Genomic DNA, 17,716 nt, shown 5'->3' on the forward strand with positions numbered 1-17,716 from the left:
TACAAACTTCCGCCACATGGATGTTGTGCATTGAACTTCATCGGGGTCTTTAGGTACCTGGGCGTTGTTTAAATCACTATAAAGCATCTCCAGCACAGCTAATTCCCGCAGCTGCTGGAGGCCCTGATCCATAGTGGTCCATTTGTTTACTTGGTAGACAATATCCTCTTTATGGGGATACCTTTCTTTCACAGCTGTTAGGATTCGCCTCCAGAGGCTGATAACTTGTGCCTCTCTTCCAATTACTCTATCAATGAGCCGTTCTCTGGAAAGGGATCCCAGCTGCTTGGCTTCATTGCCTTCTAGCTGTTGGGTATTGGCCCAACTATCCCAGCATCGAAGCAGCCAGGTGAGGATGTGCTCACCTGGATGGCGACTGGAGTCTTTTCGTAGTTCTCGCAGCTCACTCAAGGATAGAGACCGAGTAGTTTCTGATTCATCTATGATTTCAGTCTCTTCTTTGTGATGTTGCCGTGATAACGCTGCTTTAGAGCTGCTTGCCTTTTCTTCTTCTCCCTCATCTGTAGGAGAAGCTTCTTCCCGTACTAAACGACCTGATCTCTGTTTCCACTGTTTCGTCTTTACTACAGGGGCGACTGATACCATAGATGGTCGGTCCTCTGGGGTGGTCACAGTGTGTGCTGTCTCATAATCAAATTCAAGAACCTCCCTATCCCCTTGAGGGTGCTGGGCAATGTTAATTGACATCTGATAGGCGTAAGCCAGACCCCAGCAGAGTGCAGCAAGCTGGTGGAGTTCTCTAGTATTGCCAGGGTCAGGGCATACATCTTTCAAACATTGTACCAGTTTTCTTGGATTTTGTACTTGTTCAGGGGTGAAATTTAGAACCATTGGAGGAGAAAACCGTGATAGGTACCTGTCCAAATCCCCCCACACAACTTGCCACCCACAACTTTGTCTGGGGACAGGTCCTTGGATAATATTCTTAATAAATTGCTTTACCTTGGGGAAGAAGACAAACACAAGACCTAGTAATAGGAGGATAATATCTGACCAAGGGTATCCAAGATACTCAAAGGCTGCTGTAATTAGCCCACAGGGAGAAAAGTAGAAGGCACCACACCCGATATTATTCACTGATTGACTGCTAGGGGCAAAAAAGAAGGCGCTGTAATTCTTAATATTTTCAATAAGATAATCTCCAGGAGACCAGGAGGATAACCATGCCGGGCCTGAATACCAAACAAAAATGAAGGCCAGTATGTTACAGCACAACACGATAAAAAAAACAAGCACAGACTTCAACACTTTCTCCGATCGGATGTAAAGGAAAAAAGAAAACAGAGAGTAGGCTACATACAACATATCCACACAGAAAAGTATTGCCAGAAAACCGAGCATTATGACTGTCAATATGTTAGTTGTAAATACTTCAATCAATGCTATTGTTATCTCAACCCTCGAGCCCCACGTTGGGCGCCAAAAAGGACTGTGGTGGTTTTACTCAGGTGGGCAGCTAAGCTCCACCACAACCGCTCTCTCACTCCCCCTCTCCTCAGAAGGAAGGGGGAGAAAATACGACACAGAGAACTCGAGGTTTGAGATGAGAAAGGTTTAATTAAAGGGAAAGGGAATGGGAAGGAAAAACAGATACAAAAGAAACAATCAGTCCGCGCGGAAGCACAGAGAGAGAGAAAAATTATTCTCTACTTCCCATCAGCGAGCGGTGTTCGGCCACGTCCTGGGAAGCAGGGCCTCAAACGCGTAGCGGTTGTTCAGGAGGAACAACCCCCTCCCCCACGAGAGCCCCCCCTTTTATTGCTGAGTGTGACATCAGGTGTTATGGAATATCCCTTTGCTTGGTTTAGGTCAGCTGCCCCGGCAATGTCCCCTCCCCATCACTTGCCCACCCCCAGCCTGCTGGCTCTTGGGGGCTTAGGAGTCCTGATGCTGTGCCAGCACTACGCAGCAATAGACACAACACTGGAGTGATATCAGTGCTGTTCCAGCTACGAGTGCAGAGCACAGCACTGTGCGGGCTGCTGCAGGGAAAAGGTGACTCCAGCTCAGACAGACCCAACACACAGGGAAACAAAATATTTTTGAAAGATGAATGGAGTTGGAATGATTCTCTAAAAATGGCTGAACTTCAAGCCACATCTGGCCAGATAATACAAATTGGTTGTCGAATAACTAATGGATCCACTTATAATCGGCCGACTGAAATTAAGACAGTATACGCTGATTCTACTAGACCACAAAATTATAGTACTGATTGTACCAAAATAACGGAACCAAATTTTGATTGCTGGTACAATTTTACTTTCATCAAACCTATAATTGTGTACTGTCTTTGGGGTTACAGAGGCACAGAAATATTATTTGAATTCATGGTTAATACAGAAACATCATCGACTACAAAGGATAAGAAGCCTCTACCTCCGCAGATCCTTGAAAACGAACCGACTCAGCCTCCCATTGGTCTAACTCCTTCCATCTTCAACACAGGTCCTTACATAATTAAAAATATGGGACAACAACAAATTCTCTTTAACCCTAGTTGGTCCCTAAAAAGGGTAGAGCTAGCGCTGCACATTAATATCTCTGCAATTAACTCAAAATGTACCACCTTTTTGAGAACTGCCTACACTGTCTGGTTAGCATGGTTACATGAACGTTCTCTGAAACAATCTTGGCGCATGCCACGGAATACAACTGGGTTATTGGGAACAGGATTAGGTATATTAAATAGCATTGATGCTGAGGTCCTAATGAGTAGAATAACAGCTACTACAGATGACCTAAGGAAACTGGAACGACCAATAAAATCATCCTTATTGGCCTTAGGAGCAAATCAATGGCTTCTATCAGATGTTTTGCCCCATTGGGAACAAATTGAGGAAAATGATCATCAATTAATTGTAAATGCCCTTGGAAAAGCCCAAGGCAATACCTCCCTTGCCTTGAGCTGCATCCAAGCGCAGTTATGGATACAATCTGTAGCAGCAGCTATTATTAGAGAGGGAGAAGGAGGAACTTTGCCCACTGAAATTCAAAAATTGATTTGGGATAATGCTTCAGAATTTGAAAAGGAGTTTCAAGCTTGGTGGCAATTAGTCAACTTTACCCATTATGCAGAAAATGATAAAATTGTTGCCTTTATACTTACTGTAAGTAACGCCACCATATACAATGTATATCCAATCATTGCATTAGGACTCAATCATAATGGAACTATACTTTATCCTAAAGAGCATAAAGTATGGGCCCATCAAAAGGGAGGAAAGTGGCAAACAATTGATGTAAATGCATGTATTGTGCGTGAACAAAAAGGTTTCATCTGTGAAAGTAACACGCTGGAATCTCAAGACATTTGTCTTGACACTGATCAAAATATTTGCCACTTTGAGATACATCCTAATGAAGCCCTTGAAACTGTACTTGTATATATTGGGAAAGGTTGTGTTTGCATGAGAACTCATTGTGATTCTATAGTCGTAGATAATACAGTGGTAGATACCAGTAATCACTCTAATGTTTGTGTTTGCAATTTTACCAAAATTCTAGGATGTGATTTTAAATACTCAGCTCCTGTCACTTCTTATCAACTTATTGCATCTAATTATATTCTGCTTCATGAACTGCTGCCTACTCCTATTGGAATGAACCTCACCTTGGTGAAGAAATTGCTGGTACGTGAGGACCTGAAGCAGCTGATGACACAAGTCCGAGAAAGTGGACAAAAGACTCTGATTACTGTCCATCATGATGCACAAGAAATACATCGAGTGATGGAAAGGGTAAAGAGAGATGAGAGACACCGTTGGTGGGACGCTTTGTTTGGATGGTCGCCAGCTGCCAAGGGAATCTTCAACAAGATGCTTCACCCTGTTATTGTTCTGTTAATACTCACTGTATTATGTTTCATACTGACAATTAGTTTGTATGTTAAACTCTGGTTTATGATGAAACGTTTAGAATCCCTACACAATGTACATACACTCGATAAACCTCATTCCAAGAATGTATGTGATATCCCCGACATATTCCAACTGTCGTGAAGCTTGAGTGACTGTAGTCACGGGGTGGATTATGTGGTGTAAATGCCTGAAGTAACTAGGAAAATAAAACTAACATTCACATTTTTAAGGAAAAGGTACAGCATTGAAGAGGCTTTCAGGGTAGGGCGTAGCTGCATTACCTGAGCGTTCCCTAGACTTCCAACCTTAGATGCTATCGCGCTGGGGAAACTTGGTGTGCTAGCCCTAAGGAACAGCACGGAGCATAGAGTGGAGTGGAGACACCACGGCTAGGCTCTGTAATCAGGTGGGGACTCGATTGTTCTTGTGCACAAAGCTGCACTTTCTGCCACCCTGAGCCAAAGACCTGTCATGTTTTGACAAATGTTGTACCCTAGTGTACTTTTTGCTCATTATAATATCATTATAATACCAAAACACACCTCCATCCCAAAAGGTACCCGCCTCCAAGGTGCGACCACCCCTCACTGAGCATGCGCTCTGAATTTCTAGGAGCCTATTACTTTAAACGGAGACGGGAAAACTTTTCACCAATCATAACTAAGATATGCTTGACTAGAGCCACTCAAGCTCCACCTAAAAGATAGAAAATAATATAAATTGGCCTAAGAGAGAGGGGATGTTAGGGAAGATACCACCGTCAGGGGAGATACCATCCTGAGGAAATACAACATCCTTAGGACCTCCTGACTCCTAGGATCAGTCGACGGGCTGAGCCTCTCTTCCCCCCCATTGGGACGCCTTTGGGTGAGATCTGAATACTTGCTTATAAATCTCTATAGAGTCTTTGATCTTTTTAACGCGTTTATTTCTAGGCCGTGCACCTGTAACACCTGTAACACCTGTGTATTTCATGCATACTAGCTTGCTTTTGCAGACAGTCACTATCGCTGGCAATCCAAAAGAACCTGATTATCTGTTGCTGTAATAAACCATACTTGATTGCATTGTGATAGCTCTCATTAAGTGCAACTAGGGTGGTTATCCGTGATAGTTCAGTGTTCTGAATCCAATCAGACCCCCAGACGGTTAATGCGTTTTTGGTGAATGTCTGACTGGTTCAGTACCCTGAATCCGACCGGGCCCGTAACGGTTAATCAGCTACACTCCTTAACTCGACAAATACTTTGCTACAGTCAATGTTGTTTTTGAGAAGGAAAATAGGATGGAATGTTGTATACTGATGTTGTTTCAGCATCTTGGAGGGAAAAGGTACGGAATTAAGTTGGCCCCTCACTGCGCCTTTGATGTTGGCATTAGAAAAGTACAGGCTGGAGAAAGATAAAGGAAGTGTTAAAAGGGTTGTTGAAAGTGTTAAAGGTGTTTGAAGTTGAATGAGCAGGGAAAGAGGATGTAGGAATGTTAACAGTTCTGCCTCAGCTGGGGCAGAAAATCTTGGGTGTTAGCCCTCTGGGGCAAAGGGATCATGATGGGTCCCAGAGAGTTGTCATGGAAACAGAAAAGCAGTTAACTCTTAAAACAACCTGAGTTCATGTGCGAGCTCAGATTGCCGATGGGATCGCTCAGGGAACTGTGGACAATTGCATTTCCCTGACCGAGAATATGCTTCCAACAAGGTCCAAAAGAAACCCCTATGGAATTTTTGGACCAACTCTGAAATGTAATGGAAAAACAAAACAAAACAAAAAAACGGTTTGGACCTGGCTTCGGAGGACAAATTGACTAGCCTTTTCCTAGGGTAATCATCGGGCCCTGATTTCAACAGGAATAACGGGCACCTGGGGAATCTACCCTAGCGGATCCTCCACTGGTTATAATGAAGTTAGGGGAGGAACGGAAGTGAAATTTCTTATTGATATGGGGCAACGTATTCAGTTCTAAATCAAGCATTAATGCCTTTACAGAATGATTATGTTAGGGTAAAAGGTGCAACCAAAAAGGCTTATTTTTGTGAACCTTTGAAGTACAAGTTAGGGAAACAATGGGGCATACACAGATTTTTATATATGCCTAACTCCCCATGGGCACTCTTAGGTAGAGATTTATTAGAGCAATTAGGAGCAGAAATTGTCTTTGAAAAAGGGAAAATGGAATTAAGGATAGGAGAAGAACAACTAATAAATGTATTGAGCCTGGCACTAATACAAACTGACCCTAAAAATGAAATACCCTTAGAGATCATAAATTAAGTATATCCAGGAGTTTGGGCCACCGAAGTCCCTGGAAGAGCTAAAAATGTGACCTTAATAATTATTAAATTAAAGCCAGGAGAGAAACCCATTAAGGTTAAGCAAAAACCCATTAAGGTTGAGCAATTCTATCCTTTGAGGATAGAAGATAGGAAAGGAATTAAAGAGATAATTGATAGATTTATACAGTATGGATTATTGATTGAATGCGAATCAGAATACAATACACCCATATTGCCAATTAAAAAGGCAGATGGAAAAAGATATAGGCTAGTTCAGGATCTGAGGGCCATAAATAGGATCACCGAGGATATACATCCAGTAGTGGCAAACCCTTATACTTTGCTGACTAAATTAAGGAATAGTCAAGTCTGGTTTACCGTACTGGATTTAAAAGACGCCTTCTTCTGCCTATCCTTAGCCACTGAAAGCCAAAACCTATTTGCCTTTGAATGGGAAAACCCCGACTCAGGCAGAAAGATGCAGCTTATGTGGACAGTGCTACCTCAAGGATTCAAGAATAGCCCCACCATTTTTGGAAACCAATTAGCAAAGGAACTCGAGACTTGGATACCTCTGGACATTGAAGGGGCATTGTTACAATACGTAGATGATCTCTTAATAGCTACCGAGACTAAAGAGAGTTGTATTCAATGGACTATAAGTCTCCTTAATTTTCTGGGTTTAAATGGATATCGAGTCTCTCAACAGAAAGCTCATCTGGTTCAACAATGTGTGACCTACTTGGGATTTGAAATTTCAGGAGGACAATGAGAACTAGGAACTGAACGTAAGGAAGTCATTTCACAGAATCACAGAATCACAGAATTTCTAGGTTGGAAGAGACCTCAAGATCGTCGAGTCCAACCTCTAACCTAACACTAACAAGTCCTCCACTAAACCATATCCCTAAGCTCTACATCTAAACGTCTTTTAAAGACTTCCAGGGATGGTGACTCCACCACCTCCCTGGGCAGCCTGTTCCAGTGCCTAACAACCCTTTCAGTAAAGAAGTTCTTCCTAACATTTGCCGGACTTCAGAACCCCAAACGGTAAAGGAGCTACGAACCTTTTTAGGAATGACAGGTTGGTGTCGCCTTTGGATTTATAATTATGGACTAATGGTAAAGCCTCTATATGAATTGATAAAGAGTAATCAGTCAAAGTTAGTCTGGACTGGAGAAGCACGAAACGCCTTTAAACAACTTAAACGAGAATTGATGCAAGCTCTGGCTTTGGGATTACCGGATCTCTGGAAACCCTTTTGGTTGTTTTCTCATGAGAGACAAGGGATAGCTTTGGGAGTACTAGCACAAAGATTGGGTCCCTATAAACGAGCAGTAGCTTACTTCTCTAAACAATTAGATGAAGTAAGTAAAGGATGGCCCGGATGCCTTCGAGCTGTTGCAGCTGTTGTTATCAATATACAAGCTCGGAAGTTTACAATGGGACAGAAAATGACAGTGTTAGTCTCCCCTACGGTCTCAACAGTTTTGGAACAAAAAGGAAACCGTTGGCTTTCACCACAGAGATTTTTAAAATATCAAGCAATATTAGTAGAACAAGATGATGTGGAAATTGTGGTCACTAACGTCGTAAATCCAGCTTCTTTCCTTAGCGGAACTCTGGATGAACCTATAACCCATGATTGTACAGAAACAATGGAGGTTGTGTATTCTAGTCGACCCGATCTTAAGGAAGAACCTTTAGAAGATGCTGACGAATCTTGGTATACTGATGGAAGCAGCTTTGTGAAACAAGGACAACGTAAGGCAGGATACGCCATTACAACCACTCAACAGGTAATCGAGTCCAAACCATTACCCCCTGGGACGTCCACCCAGAAAGCAGAGATAATTGCTCTTACGCGAGCACTGGAACTAGCAGCAGGAAGGAAAATAAATATTTGGACAGATTCTAAATATGCATTCGGCGTGGTACATGCTCATGGAGCGATTTGGAAAGAACGTGGATTGCTGACCGCTCAGGGAAAACAGATAGAGCATGCTGAAGAAATTTTAAAATTGTTAGGGGCTATAAAACAACCAGAAAAGGTAGCTATCATGCATTGTCGGGGACACCAAAAGGGGAATGCCGATTTTGAAATTGGAAATCAATTGGCAGATCAGGAGGCTAAGCGGGCAGCTGAAATAACTGAGGTGAAGGCATTGTCTTTGATACCAGATGGTAAAATCCAAACTATATCCAAATTACACAAAAGAAGACTTAAAATTAATTGAAGATTTGAAAGGTAAAATGAAACCAGATGGATGGGTATATTTAAAAGACAACCGTGTAATAATACCCTCTAATTTGACATGGTTCATAGTTCTTACAGAACACAATAAAACACATTGGGGAGCTGACACACTGCATAAGAGCCTGAGTACTCAACAATGTAGCATTTGTTTACACAATAACCCCAATACCAAGAATAGAATAAAATTTGGAATAATTGGTAAAGGAAATTATCCGGGGCAACAGTGGCAAATTGATTTTTAAGAACTCCCTAGAAAAGGGGGGTATCGTTATTTACTGGTTCTGACTGACACGTTTTCAGGATGGCCTGAAGCCTTTCCCTGTCAAACAAACAAAGCAAGAGAAGTGGTTAAAGTCTTGTTAAATGAAATAATACCACGCTTTGGGATTCCAGTAGCAATGTCTCCTGATAGAGGTTCACATTTTTGTGTGCAAGTGGTACAACAGATAAGTAAGATTCTAAAGATAGATTGGCAACTACATACTCGTTATAGACATAAATTTGTTTTAGGGACCAGGGCTGGAGGGTTGGATCAACCAATCCACCCCTTTAAGCCTGGGGACTATATATATATATATAAAGACTTTTTCAGGACAACCCCTAGAGGAAAAATGGAATGGACCGTACCAAGTGTTGCTGACAACTTACACTGCTATCAAGATTAGAGAACAAGCCGCTTGGATCCACTACTCCTGAGTGAAGAAAGCTCCAGAAGCCCCCTGGAAAGTAACGCCAGGTGACAATGAACTGAAACTAAAGCTTAGTCGAACAAAATGAGGACATTATGGTCGGGAGTATTTGGTAATACCGTTGGCAGAAAATTTGTTCATAGAATTGTTTTGTTTCTATGGCTTATAGTTGTAATTGTGATTCAAGAAGGTGCCTCTGTGATAACAGAGAATGGTGGGTGGCCTTGGACTGAAGCCGTAACAACAGAGGATAAGAACTTTAATGGAAAGTTAGCAGTTATGGTCATCTGGTGAACAAATGGTAACTACTTATATACACCATCAGAATGGCGAAAATTAGGGGAAGAGTGGACACACCAAAGAACCATAGGGGACGAAATTAAAATAGGGTGCCGAATGATTAATGGAACGACCTACGAGAAAGTAACGGGGATTTTAGTAAAACCGATTTCCAAAAATGGCCAACAAGAAGGTTGTATTCGCCCAGGTAAATTGGATTGCTGGTATAATTTTATATTAACACATAATGTAGTAATCAGCTGTGTTTGGACTAATAATGGCCAGAAGTTCAAAGTCAAGAAGGGTGAGGGCCTCATATTAAATTTTACAATATATGCAGTACTTCCTACAACAGTGAGACCCTCTACAACCCATGCCCCACCTCAAATCAAACTGGAACCTAAAATTTATGAAACAGGCCCATATGTAGTAAGGAACACAGGCCAACAGCAATTGTTATTTAATCCAGAATGGTCACTCAAGCGTGTTGAATTGCTAATACAAATTAACATCTCGGCAGTTCAACCAGCCTGTTCTCCTTTCCTAAAGACATCATTTGAAGACTGGACAATATGGTCACAAAAGCAAGCACACTTCAGGGGCAGGACATGAAGAGACTTAACTGGAATGCTAGGAACAGGGTTAGGAGTTTTAAATGGAATTGATTCAGAAATATTAACGAATAAGCTAGCCACAGCAACAAGTGATTTGACAAAACTAAAACAACCCCTACAATCATCCTTATTGGCATTGGGAACTAGCCAATGGCAAGTTTCAAAGGTGTTACCGAGATGGGAAAATGCAGAAGACCAAGACCACAAACTAATAATAGATGCACTTAGTATGGTTCAAGATAATGTATCCTTAGCTCTTAGTTGTATGCAAGCACAGTTATGGTTGCAGGCAACGGCTGCCTTGATCATTACGGAAGGAAGTGAAGGCATTTTTCCGGCTGAAGTCCAAAAGACTGTTTGGGACAATGCCAATGATTTTGAGAAGAAGTTCCAGTCTTGGTGGACTCTGGTAAATTTTACTTATGATCCCACTGTTAACATGGCTACTGCCTTCATGCTTACTATACGTAATGCCACAGTTTATGTTATCCACCCGATCATTGCACTAGGATTAAACCATGAGAAGACAGTGCTCTATCCTTCGGAGCATAGAACATGGGCACGAATGGAGAATGGGAAATGGCAGTCTGTAAATCTAGAATCATGTGTTACCCGGGAACAACAAGGATTTATTTGTGAAAGTAATACAATTGATGCTCAGGATGTATGTTTTGACACGGAGCAAGGTGTTTGCCACTTTGAAATTCATCCAAATACTAGTCAAAAGACTGTGCTTGTATATATTGGTCAAGGCTGTGTGTGTTTAAGAACTGCTTGTGATTTTGTAGAAGTAGATAAGGAGAACATAACTCTCCGTAGCAAAAATCATTCTAACTTCTGTATTTGTAACTTTGTCAGAATCGTCGGGTGTGATTTTCTGTATTTGGCACCAGTGGCATCCCACCAGCTGATCAAGTCTAACAACACAATGTATCATATTAACCTCACACTAGTGCAGAGTTTTGCAAAGAGTAAAACAAGACACAAGTCACAACTGGTGGGATGCACTCTTTGGATGGTCTCCAACTGCAACTGGGATTTTGAACACATTGAGTCACCCAATTATTGTTTTATTGATATTAGTTGGTATAAGTTTAATATTGTCTTTTGTATTACTTGTTTGGAATTGGAAATTGTTACAACGAATGTCCATGTTAGCCTCCTTGACAAATGTGCATGGCAAGATATTGAGGGGTACATATCATAAAGACTGGGAAGAAGAATTTTCATATTAAGTAAAAGAATTTACTAGATTTTCCAGAAAAGGGGGGAATGATATTGTATAAACTCATTTTAGGATAGAATAAATCTTGTGGTTAAAAATTAATGAGAACAAAATAGATGACATCTTGTTATCTGTCGACCCTCAGTTAGGCTGAAACTTGAGATAACTTGAGTCAACCTTCTGTTATGTCTTGTTAACTGAAACATCCCGTTATCTGCTGACCCTCAGTTAGGCTGAAACTTGAGATAACTTGAGCCAACTCGGCATTTCTGCAGCTTGGGAAACAAATGAGTCAGCCAACCTGTCATTCTTTTAAGCAAAAGGTGAAAAGTGCATCGCAAGGAAGACCTACGGTCTTCCTCCCAAAGGCCACTGCCCACGTCCTGAAGACCCCGGCCCACAATTCTTGGAAGGCTTTGCGCAAGCACAAGGACTGATAAGCTAATTAGCATACGAAGCAAGAGTAGGCGGGTTTAGGTAATGAATATGTATGGGCGTTAATAGAATATTCATTGTTTTGCTGTATAAATATGAGATAGTTTGTTACTTCGAACATGCACGATAGGTGGAGAGATCCCCCGTGCATCCAGCGCTGCAATAAAGAATATATCACTTAAAGAAATTTCAGCTTTGATCTTTGAATCAGCTCGTAAACCCCCTTCCCCTCCCAGTGGGATGGGGCAGAGAAGTGTGTGTGTGGGGAAAAGTAAAAAGCTCATTGGTTGAGATGAAGACAGTTTAATAGGACAGAAAAGGAAAAGAAATAATAACAAGGGAAGGGATGCCATCCAGAGGGACCTTGACAGGCTTGAGAGGTGGGCCTGTGCAAACCTTATGAAGTTCAACAAGGCCACGTGAAACGTCCTGCATCTGGGTTGGGGTAATCCAAAACATGAACACAGGCTGGGCGGAGAATGGATTGAGAGCAGCCGTGAGGAAAAGGACCTGGGGTGTTGGTGGATGAGAAGCTCAAGATGAGCTGGCAGTGTGTGCTTGCAGCCCAGAAAGCCAGCCGTATCCTGGGCTGCATCAAAAGAAGCACGGCCAGCAGGTCAAGGGAGGAGATTTTCATAGATTCATAGAATGTCTTGGGTTGGAAGGGACCTTAATCTAGTTCTAACCCCCCTGCCATAGGCAGGGATGTTACACACTAGATCATGTTTGCCAGGACCCCATCCAGCCTGGCCTTGAACACCTCCAGGGATGGGGGATCCACAGCCTCTCTGAGCAACCTGTTCCAGTGCCTCACCACCCTCTGCGTGAAGAATTTCTTCCTAACATCCAGTCTAAATCTCCCCTCTTTCAGTTTAAAACTGTTCCCCCTTGTCCTATCATTATCTACACGAGTAAAGAGTCCTTATCCATCCTTTTTATAAGAACCCTTTAAGTACTGAAAGGCCACAATGAGGTCTCCCCAGAGTCTTATCTTCTCCAGGCTGAATATCCCCAGCTCTCTCAGCCTTTCTTCACAAGAGAGGTGCTCCAGCCCTCTGATCATCTTTGTGGCCCTCCTCTGCACCCGTTCTAACAGGTCCACATCTTTCTTGTGCTGGGGGCCCCAGACGTGGATGCAGTACTCCAAGTGGGGCCTCACAAGGGCAGAGGAAAGGGGGACAATCACCTCCCTTGACCTGCTGGCCACGCCTCTCTTGATGCATCCCAGGATACAGTTGGCCTTCTGGGCTGCAAGCACACGCTGCCGGCTCATGTCGAGCTTCTCATCCACCAGAACCCCCAAATCCCTCTCCGCAGGGCTGCTCTCAAGGAGTTCTTCTCCCAGTCTGTACTCATGCCTGTGATTGCTCCGACCCAGGTGAAGCACCCTGCACTTGGACTTGTTGAGCCTCATTCGGTTCACGTGAGCCCACTTCTCAAGCTTATCCAGGATTTTCCCCCTCTACTCTGCTCTCATGAGACCCCACCTAGAATACTGTGTTCAGCTCTGAGGCCCCCAATATAAGAGGGATATGGAACTATTAGAACAAGTCCAGAGGAGGACCACGAAGATGATCAAGGGGCTGGAGTACCTCTGCTATGAAGACAGGCTGAGGGAGTTGGGGTTGTTCAGCCTGGAGAAAAGAAGGCTCTGGGGAGACCTTATAGCGGCCTTCCATTACCTAAAGGGGGCCTACAGGAAACCTCGGAGGGACTCTTTATCAAGGACTGTAATGAAAGGACAAGGAATAATGGTTTTAAACTAAAACAGAGGAGGTTTAGGTTAGACATTAGGAGGAAGTTCGATTTCATAGCTTCTGTTTCTTACTCATCTCATTCCACAACTGCTTGTCTTGTTTTGCTTAGCTATCCTCCTTATTTTGGGACAGTGGGACCCTCTACTGTCCCCTTATCTGCTTTACATACTCCCAACTGTTATGCCTGTGCAATCACTTTTGAATATGCAAGGTTAGTGGAATTTTCCACTGCAAAAGCACAACTTTAATTCTTACAAACGGGGCTTTGAGCAACCTGAATTAATGGAAGTGTTACCCAGAGGTTTTGTCTTTCTTAATTGGTAGCAATTGCTCTACCTCCTCTCTCTGGTGCCTCTTCCTTGTTTCTGCACGTGCTTTTTCTAAAACCATTTTCCTTTACTCTGCAGTCAGAAAGGTGCTTAATATAATTTGCATATTTTCCCAGTTAGGGTTATGGAAAATCATAATAGTTTCTAACAGCTGATGCACTGTTGCTGAGTTATCCCTGTAAGATCCAATAGAGTGTTTCCAGTTTAACAAATCTGATGATGTAAACAGAACGTGAACAAAACCAGGTTCTCCTTCTGGTCCCACCGCCTGCCTTAGCAGATCCTGGATAACTGGCCCCATCTTCTGTTGTGTATAAAGTGCTATCGGGCTAAAATTAGAATAATCCTGGGCCTCAGGAGAGGCCTACGATGTCCCTGTAGAAGCTTCTGCAGCTTGAGCCTCAGGAGAGGCCTCTGATGTACCCACAGAAGCCTCAGAAATAGAAGAAACCCCTGGATTATATGGTGGTGGTGCCGAGGGTACCAGTAACTGAACCTCGTCTTGCTTTAGATTAGGATAAATTTTAGGGGGTTTGTCACTCCTTTTCTTCCCTTTCTTTTTAGCGCATAGCATAATATGATCTTCCCACAATCCACACTCTGCCTGACTTCTCAGGTCCCAGTACAATGACATAAAAGCACATACATCACTTCATCCCATTTTCTTTCCCATCGGCAAAATAGCATTAGTTGCAATGTGGCATCCTAACTGAAGTATCTGTTTTCTGGCTATCCTGGTTTCAGTTAGAACAGAATTAAGTTTCTTCCTAGTAGCTGGTGGAATGCTGTGTTTTGGCTTAGGATGAGAAGAGTGCTGATAACACCCCGATGCTTTAATTGTTGCAGAGCAGTGCTTATACCAAGCCAAGGACATCTCAGCCTTTTGCTCTGTCCTGCCAACGGGCAGGCTGGAGGTGCAGTAAGAGCTGGGAGGGGACAGACCCAGGACAGGTGACCCAAACTAGCCAAAGGGGTATTCCATACCATCTGACGTCATGCTAAACAATATATAGGGGTGGCTAGCCGGGGGGAGGGGGGCCGGACTGCTCGGGGTTAGTCTGGGCATCGGTCAGCGAGTGGTGAGCAATTGCATTGTGCATCACTTGTTTGTACATATTATTATTACTTTCCTATTATCACCATTGTATTATTATTAGTATTATTGTTATTATTATTTTTGTTATTATTATTTTCCTGTCTTATTAAACTGTCTTTATCTCAACTCACGGGCTTCACTTTCCATTTCTCTCCCCCTTCCCAGAGAGGGAGGGGGGAGGGTGAGCGAACGGCTGCGTGGTGTTTAGCTGCCGGCCGGGTTAAACCACGACAGTCTTTTTGGCGCCCAACGTGGGGCTCGAAAGGTTGAGATAACGGCAGATCTGACCAGAGTGTGTTAAACTAAAATTGGTGTAAGGATTAGGCCTGCTTAATAGTCACTTGTCATGATGCTGATTGCTTTAATCTCAACTCTGCTGCGCCTGTTTTCCAAATTGAGTATTATAGCACGTTATTTTCCGTATGTGCTCTCTGTCATGTTGTTTATCCTCTCCGGGCCCTGGTTTCAGATCATTATGGTACTGAGTGTTGTAGCAATGGCTTATGAGACGATAAGATATCTGGTCATGACTCTAACTTGGTATTTGTACTCAGTAACATCGTCGACTCTGTACTTTGGAAACTGTATCTTGGGAACTATTAGCAATTATACCTATTGTTTTTCTCCATTAGGGAGTCAATCTGTGGAGGGGAAAGGGGAAGATATTTTTTCTTACTTGATTACTCTCCCTTTCTCCTTCACCACCCCTGTATCCTCCTGGATCACTCTGCCTTCCTCCTTCACCACCCTCTTATCCTCCGAGCTTGTTACAATAGCTCTCCAAGATATTGAATATTCTTGGGATACTCAGACCAGCATAGTCCTGTTGTTCTGCCTCCTGAATGCACTTCAGATTCTGCTTAAAGTTAAACAACTACTTAGGAAGCTCATCCGGAGATCTGCCCGGAGGCAGTATAGTTGTGGGTGGCAGGGAGTATGGGAGGATATGGGCAGGCATCTAGAGCAGTTGGCACCCCCAGTGTTTTGGAAATTCACCCCTGAACAATGGCAAAATCCTCAAAAACTGGCAGAATGTTTGAAAAAAAGGTGTCATGATTCTGGCAGTTCCAAAGTAACACAAATCATTATAACGTGCTGGGGCCTGGCTCATGCCTATCGAGCTGCCATTGATACTGCTATCAACTTAGTGACAGACCCTGCGGCCACTCCAAGCCCTGTGACAGATCCAACGGCCACTGTGACCCCTACGGTGGACTCTGCAGCCACTCCAGTCCCAGCTCCTGCAGCCGCTTCAGTCCCAGCTCCTGCAGCTGCTCCAGCTCCAGCTCCTGCAACTGCTCCAGCTCCAGCTCCTGCAGCCGCTCCAGTCCCAGCTCCTGCAACTGCTCCAGCTCCAGCTCCTGCATTCGCTCCAGTGCCAGCTCCTGCAGTCGCTCCAGTCCCAGCTCCTGCAACTGCTCCAGCTCCAGTTCCTGCAGCCTCTCCAATCCCAGCTCCTGCAGCCGCTCCAGTCCCAGCTCCTGCAACTGCTCCAGCTCCAGTTCCTGCAGCCGCTCGAGCTCCAGCTCCTGCAGTCGCTCCAGCTCCTGCAGTCGCTCCAGCTCCGGTTCCTGCAACTGCTCCAGCTCCTGCAGCCGCTCCAGCTCCTGTGGCTGTGTCAGAGAAACGAGCTGTAGCAGTGCAAGCTGCCCCTGCAGAGGGTATTCCAACCCCTGTGGCAGACCCTGTAACAGGGTCAGAGAAACGAGCTGTAGCAGTGCAAGCTGCCCCTGCAGAGGGTATTCCAACCTCTGTGGCAGACCCTGTGTCCTGGTTTCAGTTAGCACAGAATTAATTTTCTTCCTAGTAGCTGGTGGAATGCTGTGTTTTGGCTTAGGATGAGAAGAGTGCTGATAGCACCCCGATGCTTTAATTGTTGCAGAGCAGTGCTTATACTAAGCCAAGGACATCTCAGCCTTTTGCTCTGTCCTGCCAACGGGCAGGCTGGGAGTGCAGTAAGAGCTGGGAGGGGACAGACCCAGGACAGGTGACCCAAACTAGCCAAAGGGGTATTCCATACCATCTGACGTCATGCTAAACAATATATAGGGGTGGCTAGCTGGGGGGAGGGGGCCAGACTGCTCGGGGTTAGGCTGGGCATCGGTCAGCGAGTGGTGAGCAATTGCATTGTGCATCACTTGTTTGTACATATTATTATTATTTCCCTATTATCACCATTGTATTATTATTATTATTATTGTTATTATTATTTTGTTATTATTATTTTCCTGTCTTATTAAACTGTCTTTATCTCAACTCACGGGCTTCACTCTCCATTTCTCTCCCCCGTCCCAGAGAGGGAGGGGGGAGGGTGAGCGAACGGCTGCGTGGTGTTTAGCTGCCGGCCGGGTTAAACCACGACAGTCTTTTTGGCGCCCAACGTGGGGCTCGAAAGGTTGAGATAACGGCAGATCTGACCAGAGTGTGTTAAACTAAAATTGGTGTAAGGATTAGGCCTGCTTAATAGTCACCTGTCATGATGCTGATTGCTTTAATCTCAAGTCTGCTGCGCCTGTTTTCCAAATTGAGTATTATAGTACATTATTTTCCGTATTTGCTCTCTGTCGTGTTGTTTATCCTCTCCGGGCCCTGGTTTCAGATCATTATGGTGCTGTGTGTTGTAGCAATGGCTTATGAGACGATGAAATATGTGGTCATGACTCTAACTTGGTATTTGTACTCAGTAACATCGTCGACTCTGTACTTTGGAAACTGTATCTTGGAAACTATTAGCAATTATACCTATTGTTTTTTTCCATTAGGGAGTCAATCTGTGGAGGGAAAAGGGGAAGATAATTTTTCTTACTTGATTACTCTCCCTTTCTCCTTCACCACCCCTGTATCCTCCTGGATCACTCTGCCTTCTCCCTCAAAATATCTG

General features: G+C 43.8%; 1 protein-coding gene across 1 annotated transcript; it reads left to right on the plus strand.

Moving 5' to 3' along the window:
* Positions 1 to 2,187: 2,187 nt before the first annotated feature.
* On the plus strand, positions 2,188 to 4,135 carry LOC140000573 (uncharacterized). The gene has a single exon (XM_072030597.1). The coding sequence runs from the start codon at positions 2,352 to 2,354 to the stop codon at positions 4,020 to 4,022; it is 1,671 nt and encodes a 556-aa protein (XP_071886698.1). The 5' UTR covers positions 2,188 to 2,351; the 3' UTR covers positions 4,023 to 4,135.
* Positions 4,136 to 17,716: the final 13,581 nt, after the last annotated feature.

This window comes from Anas platyrhynchos, chromosome W (genome assembly GCF_047663525.1).
Source record: "Anas platyrhynchos isolate ZD024472 breed Pekin duck chromosome W, IASCAAS_PekinDuck_T2T, whole genome shotgun sequence".
NCBI lineage: Eukaryota > Metazoa > Chordata > Aves > Anseriformes > Anatidae > Anas > Anas platyrhynchos.

Excerpts from the sequence above, each read along its gene's own strand:
- LOC140000573 (XM_072030597.1), top strand. The coding sequence starts at position 2,352 with ATGGTTAATACAGAAACATCATCGACTACAAAGGATAAGAAGCCTCTA.